General features: G+C 40.2%; 2 protein-coding genes across 2 annotated transcripts in view; both read right to left on the bottom strand.

Annotated features, from left to right (window-relative positions):
* Positions 1 to 4,900: 4,900 nt before the first annotated feature.
* On the bottom strand, positions 4,901 to 8,024 carry LOC148064776 (uncharacterized). Its single transcript, XM_087809616.1, has 3 exons — positions 6,353 to 8,024; positions 5,100 to 5,182; positions 4,901 to 4,993 (listed from the first exon to the last, which is right to left on the bottom strand). Exons 1-3 carry the CDS (start codon positions 8,022 to 8,024, stop codon positions 4,901 to 4,903), a joined length of 1,848 nt encoding a protein of 615 aa, XP_087665742.1.
* Positions 8,025 to 10,131: 2,107 nt separating this feature from the next.
* The window catches only part of LOC148064775 (uncharacterized), a 3,588-nt gene continuing 196 nt past the window's right edge, over positions 10,132 to 13,523 (bottom strand). Inside the window, exons 2-3 of the mRNA XM_087809614.1 lie at positions 11,754 to 11,806; positions 10,132 to 10,814 (exon numbers count right to left, since the gene is read on the bottom strand). Of these exons, the coding sequence (XP_087665740.1) occupies positions 10,132 to 10,814; positions 11,754 to 11,799 (729 nt within the window). The 5' untranslated portion in view covers positions 11,800 to 11,806. The remainder of the gene's footprint in view (positions 10,815 to 11,753; positions 11,807 to 13,523) is intronic.

The raw sequence follows: 13,523 nt of genomic DNA, 5'->3' as shown, positions 1-13,523 counted from the left end.
GTGTCGAGGTTTGTGCTGCAGTTGTGAGGTTGTGAGTGTGCGGCTTATGCAAGGTGAGCCCGGTTGTTGTGTAATGACGTGTTTGTGCTCGAGCCTGACCTGGATTCTTGTTGTCGAGGCTTTTTATGACCAGCTGCACATCTTTACACTATACAAATACAACATCTTTACACTATACAAATACAACATCTTTACACTATATTGTACACTATATTTATACTATATTGTACAATATATTTACACTAAACAAATGCAACATCTTTTCATTATATTGTACAACATCTTTACACTATGCAAATACAGCGTCTTTACACCATATTGTACAATATATTTATACTATACTGTACAACATCTTTACTCCATACAAATACAACATCTTTACACTATATTGTACTATATATTTTTACTATATTGTACAACATCTTTACACTAAACAAATGCAACATCTTTTCATTATATTGTACAACATCTTTACACTATACAAATACATGGTCTTTACACCATATTGTACAATATATTTATACTATACTGTACAACATCTTTACACTATACAAATACAACATCTTTACTCCATACAAATACAACATCTTTACACTATATTGTACAACATCTTTTCACTATACAAATACAACATCTTTACACTATACAAATACAACATCTTTACACTATATTGTACAATATATGTATACTATATTGTACAACATCTTTACACTAAACAAATGCAACATTTTTTCACTATATTGTACAACATCTTTACACTATACAAATACAACTCCTTTACACCATATTGTACAATATATTTATACTATACTGTACAACATCTTTACACTATACAAATACAACATCTTTACTCGGTACAAATACAACATCTTTACGCTATATTGTACAACATCTATACACTATACAAATACAACATCTTTACACTATATTGTACAACATCTTTACACTATATTGTACAATATCTTTATACTATATTGTACAATATATTTACACTATATTGTATAATATCTTTACACTATACAACTATAACACCTTTACACTATATTGTACAATATCTGTATTATATATTGTATAATATCTTTATACTATATTGTACAATATATTTATACTATATTGTCCAAAATCTTTACACTATATTGTACAATATCTTTATACTATATTGTACTGTCATGGTGCGGAAGGAAACCCAGGAGCAGAAAGTGTCTGTTCGTCAAACATGACAGTTTATTTTTGGAGCAGGAGAGGATCGTCACAGTTAGTCCAGGAATATACAGAAAACAGGTACGATATCCAAACAACAGGTCAAAGGCAGAAAAACGAGAAAACGTACCAGGGTCAAAACCAGGAAGGCTAAACAAACTCGGACGCGAGTCTATAACAAGAAACAAACACTAGACAAACACGGGACAGAGAGTGTGACGAACCGACAAAGACAGAGTGAGCAGAATAAGATGCTGCCAGCAATCAGTGGCAGCTGTGGAGCAGAAGAACACAAGACAGGTGAAGACAATAACAATCAGAAGGAGAACACAAGACAGGTGAAGACAATAACAATCAGCAGGAGAACACAAGACAGGTGAAGACAATAACAATCAGCAGGAGAACACAAGACCAGGTGAAGACAATAACTAATCAGCAGGAGAACACAAGACAGGTGAAGACAATAACAATCAGCAGGAGAACACAAGACAGGTGAAGACAATAACAATCAGCAGGAGAACACAAGACAGGTGAAGACAATAACTAATCAGCAGGAGAACACAAGACACGTGAAGACAATAACAATCAGCAGGAGAACACAAGACAGGTGAAGACAATAACAATCAGCAGGAGAACACAAGACAGGTGAAGACAATAACAATCAGCAGGAGAACACAAGACCAGGTGAAGACAATAACTAATCAGCAGAAGAACACAAGACAGGTGAAGACAATAACAATCAGCAGGAGAACACAAGACAGGTGAAGACAATAACAATCAGCAGGAGAACACAAGACCAGGTGAAGACAATAACTAATCAGCAGGAGAACACAAGACAGGTGAAGACAATAACAATCAGCAGGAGAACACAAGACAGGTGAAGACAATAACAATCAGCAGGAGAACACAAGACAGGTGAAGACAATAACTAATCAGCAGGAGAACACAAGACACGTGAAGACAATAACAATCAGCAGGAGAACACAAGACAGGTGAAGACAATAACAATCAGCAGGAGAACACAAGACAGGTGAAGACAATAACAATCAGCAGGAAAACACAAGACAGGTGAAGACAATAACAATCAGCAGGAGAACACAAGACAGGTGAAGACAATAACAATCAGCAGGAGAACACAAGACAGGTGAAGACAATAACTAATCAGCAGGAGAACACAAGACAGGTGAAGACAATAACTAATCAGCAGGAGAACACAAGACAGGTGAAGACAATAACAATCAGCAGGAGAACACAAGACACGTGAAGACAATAACAATCAGCAGGAGAACACAAGACAGGTGAAGACAATAACAATCAGCAGGAGAACACAAGACCAGGTGAAGACAATAACTAATCAGCAGGAGAACACAAGACACGTGAAGACAATAACAATCAGCAGGAGAACACAAGACAGGTGAAGACAATAACAATCAGCAGGAGAACACAAGACAGGTGAAGACAATAACAATCAGCAGGAAAACACAAGACAGGTGAAGACAATAACAATCAGCAGGAGAACACAAGACAGGTGAAGACAATAACAATCAGCAGGAGAACACAAGACAGGTGAAGACAATAACTAATCAGCAGGAGAACACAAGACAGGTGAAGACAATAACTAATCAGCAGGAGAACACAAGACAGGTGAAGACAATAACAATCAGCAGGAGAACACAAGACCAGGTGAAGACAATAACAATCAGCAGGAGAACACAAGACAGGTGAAGACAATAACTAATCAGCAGGAGAACACAAGACCAGGTGAAGACAATAACAATCAGCAGGAGAACACAAGACAGGTGAAGACAATAACTAATCAGCACGAGAACACAAGACAGGTGGAGACAATAACAATCAGTTAGTAATATAATCTTTATATCATATTGTACAATATCTTTACACTATAGGAATGCAACATCTTTACACTGTATTGTACAATATCTTTATTCTATATTGTACAATATCTTTGTACTATATTGTACATTGTCTTTACACTATAGGAATGCAACATCTTTACACTATATTGTACAATATCTTTATTCTATATCGTACAATATTTTTATACTATATTGTACAATATCTTTACACAATAGGAATGCATCTTTACACTGTATTGTACAATATGTTTACACTATATTGTACAACAAATAAAACATTAAAAATTACATTTATAGACATAAGACATAAGTTACAAACATGGAATGTTATGTTTAAATTTGTTTTGATTTAATTGTTCATTTAATCTCAAGAGACTGTGTTCGAGGCAGCCATAACATTATGACCCCTGAGATGAACGTAAAAGGGTTCAATACATAGAAGATAATAGAAGCTGTCCTCCATCTTTGTCTGGTTGCTGCCCTCTAGTGGCGAAGCTGCGTACCAACAACCACCACATCATTATTGACTTCAAATTCTTGTAGGTTTTGTTTTACTCACACGCCACCTAGCGACCTTCTGCAGAATAACATCAATAACTTCTGTCTCAGCAACTTCCACGCTGTCCATCGGACTGACGTCATCAGTGCACGACAGACCATATGATGTAACGATGGTCCTGACATTTCTTACATAACTGCTGAATTTGTTACGTAATATTACCAACGTGTTGCGCAACAGTCACACACTGACATGAATTATTTAAACATTCTTTTAATAATAACATTGTTGTGTCGTCATCGTGGTTAAAACACTTTTATTGTTACACTCGAGCAGTACAAGCTACTTTGATTGATATTATTGATCAGTTATTGACTAACAAGGTGTGAGTTCCTCAGTGTCGTGTGCAGGAGGTTCTTGAGTTAAAGTGTAAAACTTGATATTTAAAGTTCTTATGGAAGTAAATCAGTGGCATCAGAATAATGGAATTTAAAATGTTGAAACGTATTTTATTATTGATTTATGATGTTATTTTTCAAGCATCGAATTATTTTTCTTTAGTAATTAAATTAAATTATTAATAATATGTAAATGTTGAATAAGTTGGTTTAAAAAAATAAATAATTTAATCGAATTATTTAATATTTTATTTTGAACCAACATTTTCATATTGAATTTAAAAGGCAATGAATAAAAAATATTACATTTAGAAAAGACAATTTTAAATTGTTGTAATAAGAATATCAGTTTACATTCATAAAAAATATTAAATCTGTTTTATTCAATGAAAACAAATTCAACTTTCAGTAATAATATACAAATTCTTAAATGTATTTAAAAAATACAAATAAATTAGTTAGTTTCAACATATTCTGATGGCACTGATTTCTATTAATTATGTTTATTAATATTGTCAAAAATACTAAATTAAATAAAATTTAAAATTAAATAAAGCTAAATAATGAAATAATAAAATAAAATAATAATTAGTTGTATTTAATAATTAAATTCAATCATTTGTACATTGAAAGGGTTCATTTGTTTAGATTTTTTTTAAATAATTGAATTTTAAAAAATCGAATAATTTCAAAGTTACTGAATTTTTTTCAACATACAGTTTTCCCCAAAAATCCAAAATATATTTTCTATATTAAATTTTTCTTTTATCTGTAGCCTTTTAAATTCAATACAAAAACGAACTTTCCGCCAACCATTGATCATAGAACTGAATGAATTTAAAGATTTATTAAGATTAAAGTTTCAACAGCTCAATATTCTGAGACGTGATCAACTTCCACTAGAGTTTGTCGAGGAACATAATGGATCAGTCGTGTTCCTGCGGCGAGTTGATCTGTCCGGACTCCCAGCGCTGCCACAGAGACTTCTGACCGGCCGACCTCTGACCTCTCGACCCCTGCTGCGACCGAGAGAAGGATAAGACATGTGTCAAGTGTGTGATGAGGTCACAGGACAGTCGTCACGAGCAGACGAACACAAGCGTCTCTTCAGATCCTCCACCTCACCTCGCTCTCCTTCACCAGCGGACCCTTGCTGCAGGTCGGGGGCCAGACCCCCTGAAGCTTCCCTCGGGTCGGAGGCTTCAGATCTGGAACTCAAACACAACGTCAGGTTCACCTGCTCGAGTGCACAACACACACTCGTCGGCTGTGCTCTTAGAAACACACCAGTGTCACAAGAATAATCCTTTTTATTCAAAGTGGAACGTTTTTAAAATATAGTTCTTAAAATGTTCTTCAATCACTTCTGTATTGAAAGTTTTAATTGAATAATAAATTCAACAACTTTGATATATTTTTGTTTAATAATTTGAATTAAAAAAATAAAATATTTTCTAAATTAATTAATATTTAGTATCTGACTTTTTTTTTAAATAGTTTAAAATCAATATGAAAGTGTATACTGATTGAATTTTAAATTTCTAATTTTTTTTTTTTTTTAATTGATATGAAGGTTTTTTTTGTTTTTGGGAATAATCAAATTAAATTATAGTAATAATATGTAAAGTTTGAATTTGTCCGTTGGAAAAAATAATTAAATAAAAAAAAGAATATTCAAAGGATATTCAAATTAAAAAAAATGTACTTTTTCTTTTTACCTTTCATGAAATTAATTATTCAGTTGAATAATTCAATAAAACTTTTTTTGATTCAATATATTCAATTGAATATTATTTTATTCTATCCTTTTGAATTCAATACAAATGTATAAACAAAAATCCATTCAATTTAAAAATATTCAATTTTTAATAAATCAATTAATAATGTTTAAAAAACATAAACAAAAAAAATCCTCTTGTATCATCTTGTAGGGTTTAAGGTTCCTGCTACCACCTAGCGGCCAGGAGTTTAATTGCAACACAGCAAAGGACAATCGCTGTGAATATTTGCATGTTAGTTGTTGATTGAAAATTTGAATTATTGCCGTAAATATCAATATGGTGGGAAAAAAAACATCACGTTATTTGAGTATATTAATATTTTCTCTCTCTGAGAGTTGTCGGTTCAATACTATCTTGTGACACTGACCGAATAACAAAACCAAAAAAGTAGTTTTATTTAGTTGGTTGTTTTACAAAGTGACTGGAGCTCCTCGGGGGAGGTATGTGTTGCCTCGGTGCTGATCTAGTTTATAATCTTCTGTTTCTATGACTACCTGGTTCTACGGATACTTCAGTTGCAGCACATTTGTACTGCCTCTGGTACTACAGTAAATATATCTGCTGCTTCAGTGGTACCAGGACCTGGTGCCGCCTCACCTGGTGCCGGTGACTTGAGCGGCGGGTCTTTGCTCCGCAGGTGATTCTCTCGGTACATGAAACATCGTTGTCTGCGCAGCTCCTCCTCTCGCTCTCTGGCCTCCCGGATGTCCTTCTCCACCATGGGCTGCTTGTTCAGCGCCGGGCGCAGCTTAAAGAACGGGTTCCGGGTCAGAACCGGCGAGTCCTGCTTGTCCTCGGGGGGAGTCTCCGGCCCGGAGGCGCTGATGGAGTCCATGCTCCTGTGCAGACGCACGTCCTGCTTCGGGTAGGGGGACAGACGGGTCTTGTCCCGGGGCCCGCCGGTGGGACTCCTGGTTCTGAGCCCGTCCGGACTCTTCTCCTTCTCCCCGGACTTCAGGAGTCTCAGGGAGTGGGCTCTGGAGACCGGCACGCTGTCGAGCGAGAACCCTTCCAGGCTCCGCGTGCGCTCCAGCACCATCGGGGGGAGGTTGGCTTTGACCTGGGTGGACGGGGTCTTCCTCTGCCGGGTCGGACCCCCGGTGCTGGCCTGCTGGAAGGTCTCGAACAGCATCTTGGTCTCCTTCAGCTGCAGGAACCTTTGACCCGGTTCAACCACGAACGGAGCGCCCACTTCTTTTGGAGTCTCCATGTGCTTCGGCTCTGGATGTTCTTCGTCCGGTTCTGGTTCCAGTACAACGGGGGTCTTGAAGGGGATTTCCAGCACATCCGGGTCCTCTGACAAGTCAGGGACTCCTCTTGACCTCGGGTGGTCCCCCTGGAGGGTTTGTCGTTCTGTCTCAGGGGTGGAGAACCAGAGCTTGGCTGCGAGGAAGGAAGTGACGCTGTGTTCTTTTCCCACAATCCCCGGCGGCTCCACCGTCACCGAGGCCACGCCCACGCCGGTTTCCAACCCGATGGTCTCTATTGGACCTCCTTGTGGCGCCTGGTTCTGGGTCGGCGCCGGCTCGCCCCCGTGCTCGTCCTGTCGCCGCTGAACCAGCTGCAGACGCTGCAGAAGTTCTTCGCCCTGTTTTATCTTCGTCGCGATCCCCCAAACCTTCTCGTCCCGCCGGCATCCGGCGCCGCCCTCGGGTCCCTCAAGGTCACCGACCCTCACCTTACCGGCTCTCTTGCCGACCTCCTTCTGATCCGCTTCCGTGTCGGACGGTTCTTCCTCGGAGGACTTGTGTTGCTCCATGGCTTCCCTCCGGAGGTCCTCGCTCACAACATGCCGGGGTCCTCCAGGCCGAGGGTCTCCTGCCGTGTTGGGTTCCTCCTGGTCTGCGGTCGACGGCTCAGCCTCCGTCGTCTCGCCGTGTGCCACTCTGCTCGCCGCCGCACCATGATGCCAGGGTAAGCTGCCTGGATTAGCCGCATCATCTGTGGCGTCAGCTGCCCCGTTGGCCAGGGTCACACAGGTATTACCGTCCTCTGCTGGCACAGCGCCCTCTGCTGGCTGAGGCGGCACGAACACCTCGTCGGAGGGGTCTTCGTCAGGGCCTTCATCGGGGCCTTCGTCGGGGCCTTTGTCGGGGGCTTCGGCGTCCGCCGTCGTACGGTACCGGCCGATCGCGGCGGGGATCTGGGAGGAAGGCTTGGAGTCCTGCACGGTCGCCGCCATCGAGCCGAAGTCCTCTTCCATCCAAAAACCTTCGTCGTCAGGACCGGAGAGACTCGGGGGGTTTGAGATGGAGGGTCTGGTTTCCATGGTGACGAGTCCTCTGCTTGCCCTAGTGTTCGCAACTAAAACACATAAAGAAGTTTTTTTAAGGAGTAGAAAAAGAAAATCCCGCCACTTTTCCGACCTTTTATCTCTAGAACTTATTGTGGGATGTTTCTGGTGCTCTTGACTCTGGACTTTTAGGGTCAGAGGTCAGTGTCAATCCGGTCTCAAGCCATTGACAGTAGCGTTAATGTGTTGTTGTTGTTGTTTGTCAGATTTACTCTGTCTTTTGTCTGCGAGGAAAGCTTAGCCACACGTGTGGACTCTAGTGCGCCATCCGGTGGTGACGTCACGGCACTGCATTCATCTCAGTGGAAAAACAACAGCTTCAAATTAAAATCGAGACTCAAATAATGAGCATTTCATAAAACTACTCTTCATCTCAGCAAATATCGCATCCATATATTAACATTTTTATTTGCAAATTTCAAAAATATACATTGAAAGTATTGAATGGATTAAAATAATGTACTCAAACAATGATACAGGAATTTATAATCTGTATATTACTAACAGTAATACGAAGTAATATATACAGTATATGGTCTTGTTCTTAGACCTTTTTTCCGTAAACTACTTTAAACATATCTTTTTATATATTATTGTCTTTGATCACATGGTCTTTTGTTTGGATCTGTTATAAGTAAACATCTAATTTAATGTTGGACCTTTGTATGTAACTTTTAAAAAAGAAAATCCCAATGTTAGCAAAAGACATCTACAGCAGCTGCCTGATGAAAAAAAGCAAAAACTTTCCGATTTGTTGCAAAATAAAGCTGTTTTTAAACCATGAATATGAATGAAATAGAATAAGTTGTTCTTCCGTCAGCACAGGTGAGCTCAACGGTTTGTTTGCTGCAGCAGTTTGTTTGCTCTGTCGTCTCCGAGACTAACAGCATTAGTCGACACAGAGACGAGTAAAGAGGCTTTTCTGCTGCCAGCGTCTGCCAGGATCTTCCTGCAGGTCCTCACTTCCCCGCCGGGCCTCCAGCGCTCAGGTTCTGATCCGTGAACGTCTGGAGAGCGAAGCAACCGCAGGTTCTTTTTACACCAGCGTATATTCTCACCTGCGCGGACGGATTAGCGCCTGTTGCTGGATCATTAGCCCCGAGAACACAACATAACAACGTATTAACGCCGGATTAACTTGTTACTACTTTCGTGGTTTCTGAAGCGAAGAGAGAAACCGCTGCTGCTCCTTCGTCCGTCGACCTCTTGACCTTCTACGAAGTGTTCGTACGAGCGCGAGAAAGTGAAAAACGACGGGCGACTCACCTGAGCGCTCGCTGCCGCCGCGGACTCACCTGGATGAAAATATGAACCGTCCAGATGATCTGATAAGTCCCGGTCACATGATCAACTAAATCCCGATCATCGCAGAGTGCACGGACGGACACACACAACATGTACACAAAAGCTTCCCAGGACGGCAACAGTAGCCCCATAAAAAAACACCCAATTCTGACAGGAAAACACTGTTGACGCACACAATAACACTAAACAAATAAACTAAACTAAAATGTACAATAGTGTCAAACAATAACTGGCAAACAAGCCACACACATGTGCAACAAATGTACACACATATGTATGTGTTTCGTGTATCCATTTTTCTTATGAAGTGCAATTCTCATGTTTAACCACTAGGGGGAAGAAGTGTACTTTTTTCAATCAAAAATAAAGGCGCGAAAAACATTCAATAAAGTAAATAAAATCAAGCATAAAAAAACAGTATTTGATTGTATTTTATACAAAAACTAATGCTTTAAAAGCACTATTTTTTAAATGTTTTCTGTATTATATTCACTTAAATATATTTTAGGGGCGTTAAATACTCACAAAAAATGACAAAAGTCCTAAAACTAAAACCCTTAAGAGACGAGTAATGAAAAGTACATTTAAATACCAAATAAAATAGTAAAATAAATACAGTCAAAGATCCAGAAAAAAGCTAAATATAAAGTTTCGTCTGTAACTTTTTGTATCAGTCCTTCTAATCTACTGCTCTGCAGTGGTCAGTGGCTACGAATCTTGATAGGGACGAGGGAAAGGGATGAACCAGCAGTAAGAAAAGTGACAGCACAAGAGTTTATTACATCACAGAACAACACCGGCACTTTTTGTGTTTGTTTTGTGTCGGCACCGCAGCCGGTTCTTCTCTGGTGTCCGTGTTCACTTGAGCGTCCTGTCCAGGAGACGGGGTCTCAGGAGGGTCTTCCTCGGGCGCCTGGACCTGCTCCGGTTCCAGGACCTGCCCGTCCTCCGTGATGATGACGCGCTCCACCGTCAACATCCCTCCGTGAGCGTCCGACGCGTCGTCCGGGTCGGTGGCGCTGTCGTCGTATCCCAGGAACAGCAGCGTGACCGGGCGCTCCAGGTTCTGGTCCGAGATGTTGACCTCCCTGCCCTCCATGTCCTGGACCACCGTGGTGGTTCCATTCCTCGCCTTCGGGGCCCCAGGACTGGATCTCAGGATCTCGGGTTGCGCCTCTGGTTCCACTTTAGGAACCTGTTTCTGGTCCTCCTGCGTGTTGGTGACGGTGACGTCGTCCAGCAGGACCTTCATCCCGACCCCGTCGATGGCGCTCAGGATCTGACCCAGCTCCTCGGAGGAGGGTTGGTCCGAGGACACGCCCACCGCGTGGATGCTCCTGCGGCCGTCGTCGAACACGCTCACGGACGCGCCGCTGTTGGAGGTGACCGGGGCCACGGACCGGACCACCGTCGCGCCGGTCTTAGGGTCTCGCTCCACTTGAACTGATAACATCCCCAGAACTGCGACCAGAACAGAAACTTCATCAAAATTAAAATATTTAACAATTGTTTTATAATTCAAAATAATACTTTCTGGTCTTTAACGGGTGTGAGAAAATATCGTACACTTAAATATCGCAGTTTTTTTTTACGATACCGTGTCGATTAAAACAGCAATGTATTGATTTTCCTTTTGGATTGTGAGGCTTTAAAAAAAACTTTATTTTTTTATCATATTTTGATTATATTTGAATATATTGTGTTGAAAATAAAATATTTCAATTTAAAGTAATGTAATGTAAAGTGTACATCAAATATGCATGGTATTTTTACATTGTAATTCAACTTCCGCCTACTAGATGGCAGGATCATTACATTCTCTAAAGTTAAAGGTACAATGAAATCATGTGACTGAGGACGAGAGGATACAGTGACTCCAGCAGCTTTTAAAGCTGATGTTTGGACATATTTTTACGACTTAGGCGTTGACTGAGGACGAGAGGATACAGTGACTCCAGCAGCTTTTAAAGCTGATGTTTAGACATATTTTTACGACTTAGGCGATGACTGAGGACGAGAGGATACAGTGACTCCAGCAGCTTTTAAAGCTGATGTTTGGACATATTTTGGTTTGAAAACAAATGAAAGCAGTTACGACTTTGTCAAGTGTCATGTGGTCTGTAAATTCTGCAACACTAGAGTCAAGTACTGGACAATACTACACATATATACTTGTTACTACAGTATCACTATATATCGTGTCCTTGACCCTGTATCGTGATACTATCGCTGATGATCTTCCTTTAATTGAGCTTGTTTATATAACTTTTGTCAGACATAAATAGTAAAAAATATTTAACTATTATTTACTTGTTTTTCTTTATATCATACTGTATATATTTTTTCTGTATATATTTATATTTACTTGTCAAATACCTGGAGTCAGATTGAAAGACTCACCTGATCGTCCATCTTGTCCACTTTCATGAAACATGTCGTGACTCATCTCATCACTGCAACACAACAAGAGCATAATGACCCACAAACACACACACAAAGTATTTTATAAAGTCAAGACAATCAGCACTGTTTGATATCGACTACTGCAGTGCATCATGGGGCTTGCACTTGTTCTCCTTGATGACTGCTGTCTCCATCACCGCCTGGTTCTCTGCTGCATTACATTCAACTCACGCACTGATGGAGTCAAATTGGAGCGTAAAGGGTGAAGGTCAGACAGCGGATGCACTTCACAACACGGTCACTAGGTGGCGTAGTTACACAATAAGACCAGTTGGTGGTGGTTGAACACAACTTGCCGAGTGTGCGTGTCTTGAAGTAGCTTCACTAACATGTGTGTATTATCACTCAAGAGTTGAATGAAGTTTTAAGAAAGTGTTTAGTTACTTTAAAACAGCGCCGCCTAGTGGACACTCGAAGTATTAGACTCTTTGAATATGTCTCGTTACAAACGCGACACTCGTGAACATCCCGGGATAAACAAACCAAATGTGCCGACTCCTAAAAATAAGCGTGCACGTGGGAACGCCGAGAATTCCTTCTCCTCCACCGAGGGTTAATAATAGAAAGCGAGGGAGCGTTAGTGTCTGCGGGCGAAACTACAGCGCCCCCCACTGGCACAAGCAAACGCCCAGAGGCGTCAAGTGTGAAGAGAAACACAAACGTAAATAATGAAAATAGTTCCTAGATTCAAGGATTTGTTTGTTTTTCTCACTAGTGTCGACTCAAAATAGATGAAGGAGGTGTTCAGGAGTAATAACTGTCACAGTTACACTCATGTCTTTAGTCGCACACTTGAATAAATCAGTCGTTTGTGCGTCTATTCTTACCTTTCGTCTGTTAGCGTAGCCGCGCTAACGTAGCTTTCATGTGTTTAACCATAAAAATACACAAATAACATCTTTTGAATGATGTTGAAAAGACTTGGTCTTGACTTATACAGACTTTTCAATGAGAAACACGGGAACACATTGTTTCATTCAGAAAGTATGTGAGATCACGAGAAACAGAACACACCCTCCAGCTAGCTCGCTAACACGTTAGCTTGTCGCCAACTATGACATCACTTGGGTGGAACTGCTCTTCCTCCCTCATCTATCATACTTGTTTCAAAGATATCTTTTGTTCTGCTTAACTTCTCATGTGTTGTTATTTAAAGTTGAATTTTTCCCTGTTTTAGTTTAGCATTAGCATTAGCATTAGCTTCAGCTGGCAGAACGTCCTCTTTTTTAAAAACACGTTTCCCTGCGAGCGACTGATAACGTTAGATCCGCGGACGGAGAGGAAACCTACAGATTCCTGGAATCACAATCTGAGGAAACACATCGACAACCGACGGCAACAAATCTATCGTTTCCTCTGATGGAGGAAAACATTCATCATGTTTGTGTTTGTTTTTTTTTCCATTCAGCAGAACTGAGTTTATTTACGCCACAAACATGTTTATTGACTAAGAACTAGTTTCATTCATATCACTTTTATAAATATATATAAATCCTATAAAGTATAAATGTTTTGAGTCTTTTTGACGCGACTTTTGACTTCTAGTAGGATGCCACTATTGAGTTAATGGCTACAGAAAAAAATGTCCATTGTTAATCTTGGAATAAATATAGTGAAATAAGTATTAAATAATGTACTTTTAATTTACTCTATATGTCGTTCGTAATCATTCTAGAAATTCTACTTTTGTGTCAGTAGCACTTTTAC

Source organism: Callionymus lyra, chromosome 15, assembly GCF_982586985.1.
Source record: "Callionymus lyra chromosome 15, fCalLyr1.hap1.1, whole genome shotgun sequence".
Taxonomy (NCBI): domain Eukaryota; kingdom Metazoa; phylum Chordata; class Actinopteri; order Syngnathiformes; family Callionymidae; genus Callionymus; species Callionymus lyra.
The sequence above is the reverse complement of the archived record's forward strand: the minus strand, read 5'-3'. Positions and strand labels throughout refer to the sequence as shown.